Source organism: Bacillus rossius, chromosome 2 (genome assembly GCF_032445375.1).
Source record: "Bacillus rossius redtenbacheri isolate Brsri chromosome 2, Brsri_v3, whole genome shotgun sequence".
Lineage (NCBI taxonomy): Eukaryota > Metazoa > Arthropoda > Insecta > Phasmatodea > Bacillidae > Bacillus > Bacillus rossius.
In genome coordinates this window covers 110,211,923-110,231,043 of record NC_086331.1, presented here as the reverse complement: position 1 = coordinate 110,231,043, position 19,121 = coordinate 110,211,923, and the positions used below count along the sequence as shown (strand labels likewise).

Below are 19,121 nucleotides of genomic sequence, written 5' to 3'. Positions count from 1 at the left end.
GGTCATATGGTGTTTTATTGGTATCATTCAATTTCTTTTGGGGAGCCCTTTCCAACCGTATATGATCTCTGTATTTGGATTTGACTTTTTGACGCGTATAGGCAGACGTAATATATTTTTGATAATATTTTTTTTATTTTAACACCATATATATTCACTGTAACTATTTTACACTAATGTTTTATATATGCAATCGATAGATTTTGACGAGAGCTGACGATTGAAGCTCAAACGAATTTCGTAGCTTCTCAGAGTCAAAAGTTACTAAATGGAAATCTCAAAACGCAGCAAAATGACCTTAAAATGGCGGCGCTTCTCCCTCCACCGCGCGCGATGCGTCACAGTCCTCACTTAGCGTAACGAATTCTATGATCCTTTAGCTATCCAGTGGTGTGATTAAATTTTGGATGGAGATGATAGATATGTAGCTGCAACACCAAACTCTATCCCCCGATTTTGTTGTCATTCGTTTTTTGAATTGCCTCCCACTATGGAAGCAATTTTAAAGACGTATTCACGTCAAAAAAGCACTTCAAAAACTGTTTAAAAAAATATGTTTAGTTGGGCTGTAATGTAGTCTGTGCTACTAAAATATTGGAGCGAATCACTTCTCTTGCCATCCTGCAACTCTGGCACCAAGCTATGTGGTACTGTGTCACGGCCCATACTGCCAGCACGGTTGCTCTGAGCCTTGCTTGACACCTCTGCCCATGACCGTAAATCGTTCAAGACTCCTCTTCAGCTCTCCGCGTTGGCTGTTCCACAGCACACACTAGCACCACCAAGTGACGTTCCCTCGAAACAGCACACAATAGTTGGCGTAGTATACTGAAATTCAAGTCCGCAGCACTGTTTTAAATTATTATTAAACCAAAAAAGTTATTCAACAAATTTTTTGCCTTTAATTTTTTTCAACATTAATATATAAATCAACATTGTAAAAAGCATGATTACCATAATTTTAGCCACAAATATCTTTATGTTAATCAATTTTTTTTTTCAAACACAACATGTACTATATACACTGTTTAAAAGTATACAAAGATTACCCAAACTGGCCCTTTAACATCTTTAAAAACATATGTTATTTACCACAAAATACTGAAGGTAAATATCTTAAAACCCCAAAGATACCTTACATATGTGACCCAGGAGGTCACACCGCCCCTGGGGTGTGTGTGTGTTAAGTGGCTTGGTGTGTTGCAGTGTTCTTAGTGCTTGTTATGTTTGTCAAGCAGTAGCATTTGTGGCCCAGTGTTTACATTTCCAAATAGATCAGATGTGGCTGTGCTGTCGGAATTACTATTAACAGCACCATGTTTTAAAATTGTCATTTGTATATAGTTTTTCGTCAAGTTGTTAATTTTGTGACTAAGGTTGTATGAGAATTGAAAATATATGATTTTCGCCTATATTTTTTGCAGTGAACTGAAGAAACTGTCAGAAGAGAGTTTGACTCGGCAACCAGAAGAAGTTTTTGACATAATTTGCAAATTAGGAGAAGGGTAAGTTTGTATTAAACAGGAATTTTTTAGTGAAAATTTTAACATTTTCAATTAAATTGCATTGTTGAGAAGGTTTGTGTTTTTAGAATCAGATAAATTGAACATGCGCTTATGTTTCTTGGAATTGTCATAATTGTTTAATCTCTTGTTACTGGATTTCAATGTAGCAGTGCTCTAATGCATACATCCATGCAAAATACACCAGCCCCTCGAAGTAACACTGTTCGATTAGCGCTGTTTTGAAGTAACGGCGCCAATTAATTAGGGCATGATTTGAAGCAGCGTGGTCATATATTTGAAGTAGCGCTCCTTCTCATCCACATAATTAATTTTATTTTCATACGTGCACAATGTAACAAACAAAATGCAACAAATAAAAATAAGACGGCACTTGTGTAACACAAGCATTATGACGAATCAAAAAATATATATTACCTTTTTATGTAATAGTTATTCGCTTCCATCACATATTTTTAAACCCTAATTAAAATTGTACAGTAAATAATATTTCGTAAATACATTTTACGACGCCTACGTGTGTGTTAGTTCACATCTTGCATGACAGAGGCTGCACTGACTCCTAGTCGTGCGTACACAAAGTTACTCTTTCTTTTAGAATCAATTTCAATATAACTATGTAGTATTATTTTAGGTTATTTGAACTTTAAATGCAATTTATACATTTATATTTTTCTTAAATTGTATTTTGTACATGCACTCTTATGGCAAAAATGTATTTGATTAGCGTTCTATTTTCCTGGAACGAATTGAGCGTTACTTTGAGGGGCTGGTGTACAATTTTTTTTACTATCGTCCTTTGCCATCTTGATGGAAACTTACGATTGAGAAGAAGCCAGCAATAAAGTGACTTACCTTTTCCTCTGAGATGTTCTTGAGGATGTGTACTGTGTTTGGGTTTGATTACAAATATTTATAAAAATGTATGTTGTAATGACTAGTAGTTTTTTTAGTTATAAATTTGCTGATAGACAAATGTTTTCTTTAAGTACAATGTTTATAACTTATCTTTTAAAAGAAATTATAGAATATCTAAAAATCGTAGATGAAATTTCCATAACAACTTTACTATATATGTGAATAATAATTGCCTTTATTTGTTTGGGGAAAAAATCTTAAGGTCAGTGGTGTTAAATCATGAAAATGATATGATTTGTGTGAACAACTTAAATTCACACTATATCTTAACTGAGTTAAAGTACCTATATAAATGTATTTTATAATTTGGTGTATACTAATTTCATTCTATGCCACTTATTTGGGTGTATCTTAAGGCCAAGTTAGGTCTATTTTTTAACACGTTAATATTTTATGATTTGTCAATTTCAAGCGGTTTTATTGTTTTTTTTTAAGGGATTTTGAGATTTTGGCAGGACTTTTTTATTTTAGTTTACCCGGTGCTTAAGCCGGAGAATTTTCTTGCTCTAGTGGCCCACTACCCAACCCAGACACTTGCGTTAGCAGCGGACCAATAACTGATCGCCCCTTTACCGTGCTGGCAGCCTCTGCACTGGATCCCATGCATGCCATCATGTACGCGCCTCTGGTGCCTTGCGCTGGAAGTCATGAGCCTTCCCGATAGCGCCACAGCATGTCAGTACCTGCTACCAGCGGTTCCTGTGGCTTAAAGCATGTGCACCTGATTAAGACGAGCCTTTGTGGCACCTTTTCACACCACGTCTGCATATTCCGCAGCCCCCTCCCCGTGCCCAAGTGTCAGACATCATTTATTCACCAACCTCAACTACCCCCTCCCTCCTTCCTCTTTCTGAAAGGACTCAGCGACTAGTACCCCTGGTGTGGACTGGGTGCACCACCTGTTAGACATTTTAAGAACTAAATTAAGGCTTCGAGTACCAGGGATTGCCACCTCATGGACCCACCTCTTAGGCTTTACCCTTACTACTTAGTGCTGGGTGTCATCTGTCGGCACTTGTGACAACTATTTGTCTGTGCTGCCTATAGTTCTTAGTTTTGCTATTTCATTTCCACTTTCCAAAGCATACCAAACCCCCCCTCCCCCTCCCCCACTTTTTATTCGGTTGAACCCTCACAACTGTTTTACTGCCACGAAGCACTAACTTTACCTAGGCGTGGCGATCTTTCCCCCGGAGCTGTCGTTTCCAGCGCGCAGACTCTGTTGAATTGCTCTCTATCCGCATCTTGAGTTTTCTCCTCTAAAATTTGGTAGAAAACTGTTTGTTTGGATGTAGTTGCCTGATAGGGAAGTGCTATCCTCCTTGTTGTGCGAGATCCTTAACATGTAGTTTGTTAGTAATTGTTTTTCCACTTCAAGTTAGTTTGTGGGTGTTTCTCCACCATCCGAGAATGCCATAAATTCTCTGCTATCCACCGCATTTGGTAAGTGAGATTTACTTTTATTTTCGATTGTCCTTTTCGGTTTCCCTTTTTGAACCTAAATTTTCCTCTTTAACTCACTACACATTAACTTCAGTTTTTGTAGTGTGGGTTCAGCTGTACCCCTGGTTCAACTCCTCCAATGGGCCTGTTATAAAGTTCTCCATTCTGATGCTGGTCTTTGCATGCCATGTTTTCTGGCCCCGTTTTCTTCAAGGCTTGCCTTATGTCGCTTGCCCCCTTATAATGAGCTTCATCGCCCCGTGGCTGGCATGGAGCGAATACTAAAAAAAGTGTTAGTAAATTGCAAAACTAGCATTGTGACTCGAACGCAATCACCTAATGTGGGTGGACAAGAAGTAAAAAAAAAAAATATATTATCAAATACATGTTTATAAATTTTGAAATATCAATTTTTTTCGTTCAATGATAGTCTATATAATGTAAGAAGGTAATTGTAACACAGTCAATCCTCTTGTTAAGTCATGTTTGTTTCAATTAATTAACTTTATTTTTTTTAATGCAAAATTAATGTAAGTACTCCTTTTATTTTCTTGCCATCTATTCAGGGCATCACCATTAATAAACCACAAACAGTTGGAATTTTTTATGTATTTGTTGCTTTTCTGAATTGAATATGTCTAAATCTTAATAAAAAGTAGTAACTGAAGGTAATATGGCTTGAAAAATAATTTTAGGTGTTTTGTTATTTATATTTTAGTAAGTAGCCAAGCCACTCATTCAACGATCCACATTCATAATTTAACAGAACATTGTATCTGTTTAACTAAATTCATGGACACCTCTTGAGCTCCCCTTACCTTTTGAGCTTTTGAGCTCTAGTATTATTTTTAATATTTTAAAAGAACTTTTCTGTATTGTTTGGCCAGTACAAACTTCCTACCTTTGTTGTTTGTATAAATGGCATTTTAAGAGGAGCTTAAAAAGAGTGTAACAAGTGGTAGCATTTAGCGTGGTTAATTTTGTTATCATCACTGGTTTCAGTATGGTAATATGTAACAAGGCTTTTAATTATGGGTCCTAAGAGTAAAATAATTTCATCTATGTGAATTTTAAAAGCCTTTTTAATTAAGAATACTTTATTTGTAATTTTATTCATTTTATCTTGATTGTTAACTCCATGCCAGGTGCCAAAGTTTACATTACCATTTTTATCAACCTATTTTTATAGTGAACAAATCTCACTTAATGCAATTTTGCCCTTTTATGAAATAACTTTTAGCCTTCCTTTGAATCCAGGTAGTGATTCACTCACTGTATTTATAATTTATGTTAATTGCGCTTTTAATTTCTTCCATGCCCTACTCGTATCACTTTGCAGGACTCAGGTTCGTGACTGTTTGAAGGTCATATAGTCCTAGTTTTTTTACCCCACTGTTGTTTCATGACATTTTGAAGTCCCGTATTCCCATTTTCTCATAGTTTATCCTTTTGCCAGCCCCTCTCCCATCGTGCCTGTGTTCGCAGCTATCAGGGCTACCACCCACTCTCCTTCTGTAAGTGCCCACCCCCTTCCCTCTCCCACATTCCAGCCTACAGCCGGGTATTTAGCGATGCCAGGAGTAACAACCTAGCTGCCCTACTTCCACGAGTCTCGTGACAATAAGACCCCCTGGGCCGGCCTCAGTTTGCCTCTCCTACATTACGCCTCTCTAGCAGATGCGATAAATATCTGTGTGCCAGCTTCTCCCATCTTTTCCTTACCACTATTTTCCATTTTAACTCCTATTTTTACTCTCTTTCCACCTTTTCTCATGGGCAAACTTGATTTGGGTCCCTTTTTAGGCATTTTGGTTAAGTTGTACAAGTTCACAGTGTGCAGTGTTTGGGACGACACTGTAGTGTATGTTCCAACCCTTGTATCATGGGCACCACCATTTTGACAGTGCTGCCACTGTTCGCCACCCACCTTGTCCTCTTGTCGGGCCTGTTAGAGCCGGCCTCCACAGCACGCGTCTTTCCCAGCACGCGATAATATTCAAGCTGATAACTTCAGAGTCTTGGACCTTCCCTTTTCCGCCCTCTTCCGGACCCCCACCTCCTTGCCTCGCCTGTTGGTCGAGCACGGATGTCCTTTTTGATAAGCCCTATCAGCCAGCAAGGCCGGCAACGTGGCAGCAGGCATGCTAGTTACAAACTTTGCCTCGCATGTTAAAGACACGTGCACACTGGGCTATGATTTGGCTTACAAATTGCTCTACAGCATCGTAGCTTCTCTAAGCTAAAATTCCAGCTTAATCTTGCATAAAAAACAAATTTGTATAATTTTTTTATAACATAAATACAAATCTCTTTTGTTGTCCCTCACTTTGAGGCTGAGCTAGGGTCAATAACCTAATTGCCTAGTTATATACTATAGTTTAAGTAATCTTTCTCTTTCAATATTCTAAAACTCGGCTGACAATTTCCGAGTCATTTAATCTCATACCATTAATTTGTTTTGAATTCCATAGTTTAATTTCCATCCAACATGTTGATACTTGAGTACCTTCTCAAGGACGAACTTGTTTATGAGTTAAATCTGCGGGACATCTTGTCCACAATTGATGCTCAATCACTCAGAAAACATCTCAAAATAGCTTGTCAAGACTGTATTCCAACTTCACTGAACAATTTAACCCTTGATGTCCTTGAGGAATTAAAAATTTGCAGAGCTAAATACCAAGAAGTTATAGCATACCCAAACACTCTAGATAAGGAGACAAGCCAAACCAATATTCAACGTGACTCATGCATGTCCAAACTAGATTTTTCAATCTTTAATTCCTTTCAGCAACTAAACTCAATCAAGTTCATAAGACTGAAATTTAAATACTGTTTATAGGAAGCTCCAGCCTCAGTTTCCCAGTTTATAAAAGAGGTTAGCTGCATTGAACACCCACCCTCCCAGGTCAACAGACTATTCCATTCACCAGGGCCAAATTCCTGAAACAGCCACACTTTGTGTCACCCTGTGGTTTCAAAAGCTGATCCTAAGCTGCTACAATCCCATACAACTTCCACCCCTCCCCACCAGCATCACCCCTCCCTCTAGCCTTTACATCCTCTGCCAGTTTCAGTACCATTCATCCCCTTTCTGACCACCCTGTCATTCTCACCTACCATACATCCCCCCACCTCAATGCTGTTCAGTACTGCAACTGTCATTGTGTCAGGATCCCAGCTGGTTACCAATGTCACATACTCCGGCCCCCTTCCCGAGCTCACCTCACACACCTTCCAGCCTACACTGTCCATGTATTTCCCATTCACCTTTGTGGCCAGTTAAACCCTTAAACAGTTTCCCTCAACTTTCCCTTCCTTGCAATCCACTCCTGAACTCTGCCCATCCCTCTCGGTGATTCTCCCACAAAATTTCACCCCTACCATATGTCATTCCCTCTCACTCAGCAGGCAAAGTGCAACCAGTGTTTAGTCTACTATCCTCATTCCTGCCTCAACTACAGCTTCCACAGCTCAGCCCTTGAACAACCAATCACCCTCCAGCCCCTGCTGTCCCTCCTCACAGAACAATCTTCATCCCTCACCCCAGCCACCCTCAAACTCACCACCCCACAACAGCGGCCCACGGACACAATTGCCAATTTAACGGGTACATTGCCCATCCTGTTGAAGGGCTGCTTTATGTCTGGTTTTCCCGAAACCAGTGGGCTTGACCCTACTCCATTAATCAAATTTTTGTGCACCTTCTCAAACTTCGTCAGAAAGGGAACATTTCGGACAAACAATTGCTGGAAATTATTTTTCCTTTTACCCAACCACCACTGAGTGAGCTCACCTCTCTGGCCATTCAAAACAAAAAGAACTTTCTGAACTTGCGCCACTACAATAAAGACTTTTTTATTGATGCAGAATGGCATTTCTCAGCAACAGCACATGGAAAAGGGCCTTGAGATGGTATGGTTAAGAGGTTGGCAGCACATGCAAGTCTTCAAAAACCATATGAAGACCAAATAATGACCCCAAGAAGATGCTATGATTGGGTAAAAGAAAACATTTTATGTATTAACTTAACTTTGCTAAACAAGAAGAGTATACATTGCAACAGAAGAATTCTTGACAAATAGGTACAGCTCTTCACGTACCATTCCTGATACCATGAAACTACATGCTTTCATATCAGTAGAGGGTGAAATGAAAGTTTTAGCAAATTCTTTTTCTGGAACCTGGGATGAATGTTCTGCGGCATCTAAAGACATACTGGTTCTAAATGAGATACATTGTTACGTCATAGCAATTTACAGTGACAGATGTGGCTGGCTTATGTTTTGGTGAAAGGTTAAATGGCAGATGAAGTCAAACTGACATTTCTACACCCTGCAGGACCATCTCCATCTCTCTCGTATCCCACACCATCTGATATTCTCTGGATGTAATAACCAATCTTCAATTTTGTAATTATTTTAGTTTTAGTATCCTTCTGTGCCAATAAAAATTATTTATTTTTAAAATTTCTTTTCACATTTTTAAATCAATCTACATCCCACATTTATAAACATGAGTGCCTTTAAAGGTTGTGTACAAGCAGTTAATAGTAGCACCATCTGTATTTTATTTTCGGTAGTCTAGGCATCTGTAGAACTTGTGTCACTTACTTGTTAAGGTTTATTGACCGATAAATTGGAAAATTATGTTAGTTACATCTGCAGATAGCCAATACAAAACTTTATGTACATAAGCCTTTTGTACTTTCATTGCTAGAAAATATCTATTGTATTCTCTTCTTTCAAGTCTTAAACCCAGTAGCCAAAAATTGTCTGTAATACTTTCCATATTTCTATTGTATTGTCAGAAGTATATTGCTGAAATGGTTTTTCGTTAAATTGTTTGTAAAATCCAGTACTTTAGCTATCAGTACAGCGTTTGTTCACCAACACTTTTAATTGTTGGTCACTATAATTACCGCTGGACAACATATTTTTGACTAATGCTCAAGGTCTTTATTTCTCAAAGACAATGAATTAACTACCGTCAAGCAATAAATATTAGTTACGATGCACTTTTTCAAGTTCAATCTAGCTAAAGGAAACAGAAGCATGTCAGTTTAAATCTAAGTGATAATATAATTTTCTAATTTGGTAATATAAAAAGATTAAAACAAAGCTTTTTCATCTCAATATTTTTGTTATTAAAAAATAATTATGTTCAAATTAAATTTGAGACTTTTGGATATTGGTTGTGAATTTTAATCATTTCTCCCATTGCCTTTGCCAAAATTTTTAAATCATGCTTTGGCCCTGTTGCAAATATAAAAATCTTTTCACATAGCCCACAAATAAAAATTACAACTTACAATGAATTACGTCCAAATTTCTATTAAATTTTAATGAAATATTTATGTTAAATAAAATTCATTACCAAGATTTTTCTTTTGAATGTAACCTGTACACCAATCCCTCAGTTAGCACGTCTTCAAATTGCGCAAATTCATTTACAGCGATGTTAATTTTACTGCCCCAGTCTTGAATAGCAGGTCTGTAAATTACAGTTAGCACGAAAGTGCCACTGGCAAAAAAAAACAGGCGGATGTGATGTCACTAAGTCTGTTTCTACCGGTGGCTTTGGGAAGGTACAAGTCATGCGAGGGGGAAGAGATACGTGGACAGGAGCTGTTGTACAAACATCAGCTACAGCGAGTTCAGTTGCTGCTATGGAGTGTAAAGGAACAAATGTTTTCAGGTCAGCGCGTATGCTACCAGGCCGTACTGTTGTCATTCTGCCACAGACCGGGCTGTGATGAACTTCAGTCTAGCCATTAGGATGGGATTCACATGCACAAACGTCTGCCGGTAACTGTAAGTGCGCAAGCACCTGTAGTTGGAATCATGTTGGAATCATGGCTTCCAAGCGAGAGCGTAGTGTTAAAAAACATAAAACTATTTGTCTTGAGACAAAACTCAAATTATTAATGCCATGCAGAATGTCATGAAGGCCACACATATATTGCTCACACTTCAGGTTTTAGAGAGTCAAATGTGCACACAATTGTACAAAATAAGGATTCTATCATTCAAACATTTATGTACATCTGATGCTGTTGGTTGTATTAGCAGGAATATATTTGACATTAGATACCGGAACAGAAATGAAAAGATGATTCACATGGAAAGGTTGTCAAATGAATGGTGCAATGAAGAAAATCATGGGCCAGACAGGATTGGTGTAAACCAAGCAGTGATATGCGAAAAAGCACTTTCAATTTTTGAAAAATTAAAATGTAAATATTCGGACAGCAACATCAGTTTCACTTCCAGTAAAGGATTTTTTGGAAAGTTTGTGGAAAGGTATGCGGCATGTGTTGAAGGTCACGCCTGGGCGGGCAAGCAAACCAGCGGACTGACGATAAGTACGTAACCACCCATCTCCTATTACACGGTGTAATATTTGTCATATAAAGTATTCAATGGTAGGCGTATGAAGATAAATGGTGTGACATATTTATAGTCAAATGTTACTCTACACATTTAAACTATGTAATGAATATTTCCCTACACATTTTGGAACACATTAAATAAATTAGCCTTGCTATTTATGGAGACTAATGCTTCGGAATACGCGATTTCGAATAACATGAACATCTAGGAACACATTTCTCGTGTTAAGTGAGGGATTGGTGTACAAGTATTGGTTGCATCAGACAGTGCTTTGAGGTTCCACACCGCGGCTCGGCGTATGGTCAGATGCTCGCTAGTGGCCGACTTTACCTCTGATTTGGGTGGGTTTCAAGGGGCGAGCGGAAAACCAGTACATTCGGCAACGCTGTCGCTCAAATAGGTCTGTGTCCAGCAGTGGGTGGGCTGAGGAAGGGGCAGTGTTTTAAACACGCACTTGGCCCGAGAGATGGGAGCGATACACCCTTTTCGTCTGAAAGCCACTATGCAACTGACCACTTCCTATTGCCAAACCAGTCTGTAGACAGACTAGCGCTGAGTGGTGGGGGATGTAGAGTTTGTCATCCTCTACCATAATAGAGCAACAAAATTTTTTTTTGGATAAGTGATGAATTTCAGGGGTTTAACCATCGCCTTAAAATAATTTTGTTAGTACATGCATAAAAGAAAAGACTTTTCTGATCATTAACTTTCTTGGCCTGTTTTTCGATACAGTCATTTTTATTTATTTTTGTTTTCTTTAAATGCAATCAAATAGTATTTGCCATGTGGTAAGGTTATTCTTACAGAGGGGAAAATAAAAGTTTTGTGGTATTTTTAACAATATTTTTTTAAGCTGTGTATTAAACATAAGCACATGTTAATTAAACTGTGTGTGCTATTTTCTTAAACATCACTAATTACATATTTTCAAAAGCTTATGCTATAGCTATACTGACTTAGAGAAATGATTGTTCTGGTGGATTACGTCACTTTTTTTGAAAGAAATGACAACTGTTTAGTTTTGAAGCCTAAATAGTTTAATAGAACACAGCAATTCTTGCATAAAATACTCATACACTCCAAAGACAACGCTGCATTGTAGTCTGTTTATAGATAGTCAATGCCGCTTGAAATCAGGTAAGGATCTCACTTATTATCCAATTTGAGATAACTAAAATTTTTTTATAAATTATTAGGAATTAATTTGCAAGAAAATTAAATGAGAAGGAAATATACCTAAAAAATGCAAAAAAAAAGTAACAATTACCTCTCTTTTGCTACTATTAGATAATAAGTACCAAGTACTTTTTTATGAAATCTTACTAGAAGTACAGTAATTGTTACTAGTAATACAAGTATGTGTACTTTATTACATGCTATCACTGTTTTTTAAATATACAATGTTGAATGATAAAAATATTACAGTATATTTTATTTCATTTGACTACCCTGAAATTTCTCAATAAGTTTTTGTTCCTACACTCAGGGAAGTGACTTTTTAAGTATATAAAGTTAAATTAATAAAGCAAACTATAATAAAAAAATACCTAAAAAACTATACTTTTGATAAAACATTTAACTGGATGTTACTTTCCAAATAATGTAATTAGCTGAAAGCAAAATACCACCCCTTGTCTGGCCTTACTCAATTACATATGCTGGACTATCATAGTGTTAATATTTTTGGGCATAATTTTTGCAAGATCATGAAGTATATTAATTTTTCATGCATGCTACAAAAATACAGTAATTGCTTAAAAAGGAAATATTGATTCGCTTAGAAATATGGAAAATGTTAAAATACTAAAAAAAAAGTAAAATGTAAAAAGTATGGAATGTATGGTTATGGTGTTGACATGTCGTGTGTCATTGTGTTGATAGGTCATATGGCAGTGTTTACAAAGCGCTTCATAAAGAGTCGGGCCAAGTTCTTGCCATCAAGCAGGTTCCTGTAGATACAGATCTTCAAGAGATAATAAAAGAGATTTCAATAATGCAACAGTGTGATAGCCCATGGGTCGTCAAGTACTATGGAAGTTACTTCAAGAACACAGACTTGTGGGTCAGTATAATGTAATGTACAGTAAGTATGTTAATGCATGCTCGTGTGTCATGTGAAAACATACCACAACTTTATTCATTTGTCTGGTTTAGATCTTAATTCCATTTTGTCTCCCACTTCTGTTGAACTGATTTTCCTTAAATTTTTCATATGTATCCTGCATTGTTGATACTAAAATATATAATTTATTTTGAAAAAAAAAAAAAAAAAAAACTGTTTGGAATGAACTTAGTTTGAGTGAAACAGAAAACATATTTTTAGTTAAGATGTTATTTTTAATTTTTCCTACCACTAACTTGTGAAGCATTTGCATTGGAATAGTGGTCAAGATGAAAAACTGAAAAGACTAATTTGAATTAAGTCTTCAAAATGTGAGGACTATTTCTTCAGAAATGTTTATCATTGTAATGCCATGAAAATAGTCCTGCTGATTGAAATAAACACCATTAAGTAATCTGCAGAGAAATCTTTAACAAGATTTTAATTAAAAACAAGATTTTAACAAAAAAATTAAATGCTAAAAAATTTCACTTCATAAAAAAATTAAATTTAATGTAAAAAAAATACTAGTATAATGATTTTATTCAACTTGATCATCAATGCACTAAAAAGTAAAATTATTTCTGAAGGCCATAAATTGAAATCTCGGGCTAACCATTTATTTATTTATAAATTGTGACATGCACACCAACACACTGAGAAGAGATTACAGGGGTGTGCATTGTACAAAAAAACAAACAAACACAATACACAAGAGACACCACAGACAAAGGACACAAACAAGAAAAATTAAAAACAAAAAATTAATAAATTCAAAAATACAGAAAATTAGTGAATTTAGAATAATAGTAAATTTAGAATGCCAACAAACAAAGATACACAGTTAATTGAGTTGACTGCAAGTGCTACTAAAATAATTTACTAATTGGTTAAGCTTGTTACTATTAGGTCTAATCTATTATAATTGCTAATTAATCTAAAAATAATATCATTTTTTCTCTTGATTGTACAGAAAGTAGACATAAGTCAACTATGATACTGGGGAACTCTTAAACCAGTATTATCTAAGATGTATTTACAATTGATTTTAGATGAATAACAATTGGAAATAAAAAGATGGTCAAGGAGGGCACGCCGATCAAAAAGTGATGTTAATTTAGGAGGGGGAAATGATTTTTGAGTAATAAGTTTAATACATTTGTTTTGAATATTTTCAATTTTATCAATATCAGATGAATTAATGTTATTCCATATTACTGAACAATATTCTAATTTTGACCTAATAAGTGCTAAGAAAAGAGAAATAATGGAATCTGAATTAATGGCATGGTAAGTAATATATTTAATTAGGGCAAGTGTTCTTCGAGAACTAGAAATTAAAAAATCTACATGTTGATGAAAAAATAATTGAGAATCAAGAAAAATTCCAAGACCTTTTAAAGCAGTCGTTTTTGGAATTAAATTATCTAATTTGTACTCATAGTTTATAGGAAAATATTTCCTAGTAAAGGAAATTATTTTTATTTTATCATGATTAAGACGTACAAGATTTGATTTGCACCAAAGATTAACTGCCTTGATGTTGATTGCAATAAAATGAAATCATTGACCGAGATGATTTTTCTACAGATTTTGAGATCATCTGCAAACAGAACACCAGTAGAGTGGGACAAGACATGTGTGATATCATCAATATTTAGATTAAAAAGTAAAGGAGATAAAGTACCGCCCTGAGGAACACCAGAACAGGCATTGTGAAGAGTTGAATTACTGTTATTAATAGAGACAAAGAAACTTCTGTTACTGAGGTAACTAGCAAACCAATTAACAAAGTTGTCAGATAAACCAAAGTCGGATAGTTTAACAAGTAGAAGTGGATGACTAACAGAATCGAATGCTTTGGCTAGATCAAAGTAACAGGCATCAACCTGACCCCTGTTAGTGACTTCATAGTAGATAGGACTGATTAAGTCTGATTAGGACTGATTAAGTTTGTAGCAGTAGATATTCCAATTCTAAAGCCATGTTGATTTACAGAAAGTCTATTTTTTAAAGGCCTTCTTACTAGTCTTTGAAGTTCGCCATTGGCTGCTTCCTCTGGTCATGGGCCAAGTCCGTCCTCAAGAAATTCATAAATGTCTCTTATCCACAATGAGGCTATCTCTGCACTTGTAGACTTTGGTGGTGTCTGGCAGCATGATGTCTTCGATCCGGGTGGTGGTAAAGGTAGCAGCGGTGTAGTGGTCTTCAGGGGGCATGACATTCTCGGGTAGCAAGAGGGGAGTACTCTGCTTGAAGGAGTCCCGAAAAGGGTTTATATAGTTGCTCGCCTCCAACGAACTTCGCCGACCAGAACCACCCAAAACAGTCTTTCGTAGTCTGGCAAGCCTGCTCTGTTTCGGCCACATGTGATTACACTCTGTCACTTCCGGCCATGTATGATGATATGGAACAAGTCGTGTGGTTTACCCCTTGCAAAAAGACTGCAGGAAATTTTAAAAAGATGGAGGTATGGTGGTTGGTCTACCACCAGGCATTAACTACTGACTAAACAGGTGGGGTAAGAAGAAAGTTACAGGTGACAGCTCATACCTGTAACAAGCTGATACTGGCTGCCAGCGAGAAAGTCTGCTTACAACGTGCACAACTGAGTTGTCAACATTCAGGCAGCTGGTAACAGGATGTCCAGCTAAGCAGACTTCCACCTACCCTTGGAATGTGCATTCAAGAGTGGGGTTGATGGTCTGGTTGATAAGAGTTAACAGCTGCCTGTATTGTTAACAGCTGCCTGTATTCAAGAGGAGAAGTGCTTACAAAAGGGTGTCCATGAAGGGGAAACTAGCTTTTTTTCACTCTGACTCACAGGAGAAGAGAGCTAGTAGGCAGCTCGTAGTGATGACGTGCAGTTAGAGAGGAGTGTCTACTGTCTATCAATTACAAACAGTGAGGAGTCAAAATAGGAGAGAGGGAGGCAGTATGGGAGAGACTATGTGCCCGCCATTCAATTGTATATCATTGAAATGAGTCACTTCAAAATGCATTAGGTTCAACACACACAAATATTACATTTTCAAACTGTAAGCACTTGCTTACAGTGCTTACAGTGCTTACACAGAATATTAGCCCATTGACAGTTTCATAACTAGAATAAGCACGAAGGAAAAGTCTATGCTTGCAGATTGGTTTGCAAAGCATTTGTGAAAAGTAAAATTATTTAATTTTTTTATATATTTTTTACTTAAAAAATTTCACAGTAAGATGAAACTGTTATGTTTGAAGTAATACCTGGTCTTGGAACTTTGCTAAAAAGTTATCCTCCTTCCATACATAATGGTCATTACAAAAGGAAATTCTTTTATTCTCAACATGGCCACAGTTCTCAAAATCGCTGAAAGCAAAAGCTGGCTGATTCCCTATGTAGCCGTGGCTAGTCAACTTTTTGAAAGTAGTTATTTTGTATTGTTAAAGAAAAATTTGAGAAAGAATAAATTTACTTGGTAAGTGGAATAATTAAATGTGTCCTTACATTATTAATTTGAATTTGGTTGTAATGTTTCTAGATTGTGATGGAATACTGTGGAGCTGGATCTGTGTCTGACATCATGAAGCTACGCAACAAAACTCTCTCTGAAGACGAGATTGCAACCATACTCTGTGATACTTTAAAAGGGCTTGAGTACCTACATCTCAGGCGAAAAATTCATCGTGATATCAAAGCTGGTAACATCCTTCTCAATACGGAAGGCCATGCAAAACTGGCAGATTTTGGTGTTGCTGGTCAACTCACGGTGAGACTTTTGGCTTACAAGTCTTTGTATGTTTGTCAGTATCATCTTCACTTTCTTAATTGAATCTGTCTGTGAAGAAAGGAACTAAGTCAATTTATCATGTTTTTTACATTCTAATTCATGTGAACAATATAAGCATTGACACTTCAAATAGTGGTGAAAAGAACTAAGTCACATAGTTCCTTGTCTCTTAAATCACACATCTAAAAATGTTGATATTTGGAGAAAGAAACTAAGCCATTAACTTAGTTCCTTCCTTAATGAAATAACTTAACTTTGTCTTAGTTTGTTTCTACACCAAATTTTTTTGTGAATAATGCAGAGAGAATGTACTCTTAAAGAGTTGTACATTTCTGCTTTGCATTAGCAGAAACTAGTAGTGATGTTTGTTTAGCAATGAATCTTATTTATAATTATTTAAATATTGGCTGTTTATATAGTTGAGGGCCATCATCTTCTAAGATGCTTGCTTCTGTTGGAAAAATCTCCATGAGATCAAAAAGGGAAGAATCGAAAATGACACAAAATCCCTGAATGCATTATCTAACTAATTCACAAGCACGTTGAATTCTTTCCACTGAATGATGGCAAGGGAACAAATTATTTGGATTCTTACTTAAATATCATGCAAATTTTCTAATTGTTCCTTTAAAGGGATCCAGGCACTACAGTTAAACTATTCACTTCTATAGAGAATACTTTTCACAAAATTTCAACTACAGATTTGTATGCCCTCAGGTTGATATATGTTGTAAATGTGAACTACTGAACACCAGTTTAAAAAATCCTCACATAAGTAATAGCTTAAAGCGAACAGCAGAGATTGATGTACACAAACAAAGAAGTGGGAATTTTTATGTCAATAAAATAATTAAAAGCTCTGTGTAATAAAGAAGAACACACCGAAGGTTTGGTTTTTGATTTCATACAGAACCTGACATGTACATGTATACCAGTTAAAGAAAGTTTTTACCTACGGCACCTGTGGGTAAACTGTTTCTGTGTTGACGACCTCAAGTCTAAAAATTCTGTGATATACATGTATCATGAAGGTGAAGGCAGCAAGGGTGCAAATGTAGTGTGCTCTTTTGTATATGACTATATCCACACCGTCATGTCGAGTAAAGTAACTGAACTCTTTCTTTTCTCAGATGGGGCACATTGCCACCAACAAAATCATATGTTTGTAAGATTGTGTTTGGATCTAGTGTCATGTGGGCATCAACTTATTGATTTCCGGAACGGGCACTCATTCTTGCAGTGTTTTTTTTTTTTTTTTTTCGGTGTTATCAAGCAAAAACTTAAGAAGTGTGACTGATTTTATAGTTTTAAACAATATATTGAGGTAATTGCTAATATTATGCTAATATTACATTAAAGATGGTTGACATCAACCATGAGGTTTTTTACTTTGACAAGTGTTGGCCGACATATTTTAACCCTTTCCTGCCTGGTGGTACTTGTGAGTCCCACAATGTTTGAAGCCCCATAGAAATAGTGTGTGCATGTTTGAAAGTTGCAGCACTAATACGGCAGTGCTGCACCAGTCTGGAGCGCCCTTTTTTTTGTTCGTTGAGCTGGACATATGATAAATGCCTGTCAGGACTTAAAAGTCCCATAATTAAAAAATATATTAAATATAAATTAAAAAATTTGGAAAAAATTAGGGTCTCCTTTTAAGCCTACTTAAATATAAACATGAAATAAAAATAAAAAATTCAATTTTTTTACATTTCTAGGCAGGAAAGGGTTAAAAAGACAGTTATATCTGACAAAACTGCCAAAAGTAACATTCCTCAAAGTGAAAAACAGGGTTTTACATCTGCCAGTTTCAAGGAATTTTAGTATACTTCAGAGAGGCCAGGTGTTGTCAATGTATCGCTATTCATAGATAGCACATTAAAACTTGGAAACACAAAAAAATTCCTTATAGTATAACGGCTCCTATTTATTGCCCATTAGTTTGGTCAAGTATTAATCAGTTAAAAAAAATTAGAAGACATAAACAAACTGATCTGTTATGTCAAACCATTTGATGAAGTACAGGAATTTTACAAAAATCTCTTGTCCAGATTTAGTACTGACCAACAGCGTAGAGATATATAGACTTTTAGTGGGAGGCCATCTTTGATTCAAATTGAACAATTGCTGGCAGCAATGTTGATGATGCAGTTTGACAGTTTGGTGGGCAGCACGTGGTTTTAATAAATATCACTGTTAGCATAGAAAAGGCTGCCCCGAGCAGATTCAGCTTATATTAATGTCAATTGTAGAAAGTTGAAGGAATAAATGAACAGATTATGTTTTGAAGTAATTGATGATTTGGGTCACGTGACATTTTTATTCAGGGTCACGTGACACTTTTATTCAGGGTCAGTGCCCATTTCTAATGTGACATACAGTTGCACAAACAGAGGATAGCATGCCAATGGACTTCTTGAATAATTTTTCGCAATTAGAGCTGTATGCACAACATTATATAGTTTACCTGAAAATATTGGAATAAAGTATGTTTTTTAGGAGTTTTTGTTATATTATTTTTCAGGTGTTTGTTTATGTTAAGAATCTATGAATGTATTGTAGCTTTTTACGAACAACAATTTTAATACACAAACAGTAATCAAAACAACAATGATTGATTTTGGCTTTATATTCGTAGTTTAGCTTTATTTAAATACTTGTATGTGTGTAGAAAATTAGGGATTTGTATTACGAATGATCTGACAAGTGCTAGTGTTGGATGGTCGCGAGGTTATTTACTCACGCAAATGTGCAGTAAACTTTATTTTACTGTGCATAACTGTAAGTTAATAGCTGTTATAAAATTTGAACACCTAAGTAATTTTTTTTTTTGCATTTGTAAGATTCACAGTTACTTTTTTTTTTTGGAAAAAGTTCCATTTTAATATGCACTAACACAACAACTTAGTAACTTGTGTAGTTTGTGGATGCCAGGAACAGGGGCGTAGATTCAGAGAAGAGAACTATAAAAATC

At 36.1% G+C, this 19,121-nt stretch overlaps 1 protein-coding gene across 2 annotated transcripts in view; it reads left to right on the top strand.

Annotated features, from left to right (window-relative positions):
- LOC134529605 (serine/threonine-protein kinase 3-like) overlaps positions 1–19,121 on the top strand; it is a 91,267-nt gene that overhangs the window by 6,387 nt on the left and 65,759 nt on the right. For both annotated transcript variants that reach the window (XM_063363883.1, XM_063363884.1), the window contains exons 2-4: positions 1,425–1,505; positions 12,158–12,338; positions 15,899–16,126. In XM_063363883.1, coding sequence (XP_063219953.1) covers positions 1,425–1,505; positions 12,158–12,338; positions 15,899–16,126 — 490 coding nt within the window. The remainder of the gene's footprint in view (positions 1–1,424; positions 1,506–12,157; positions 12,339–15,898; positions 16,127–19,121) is intronic.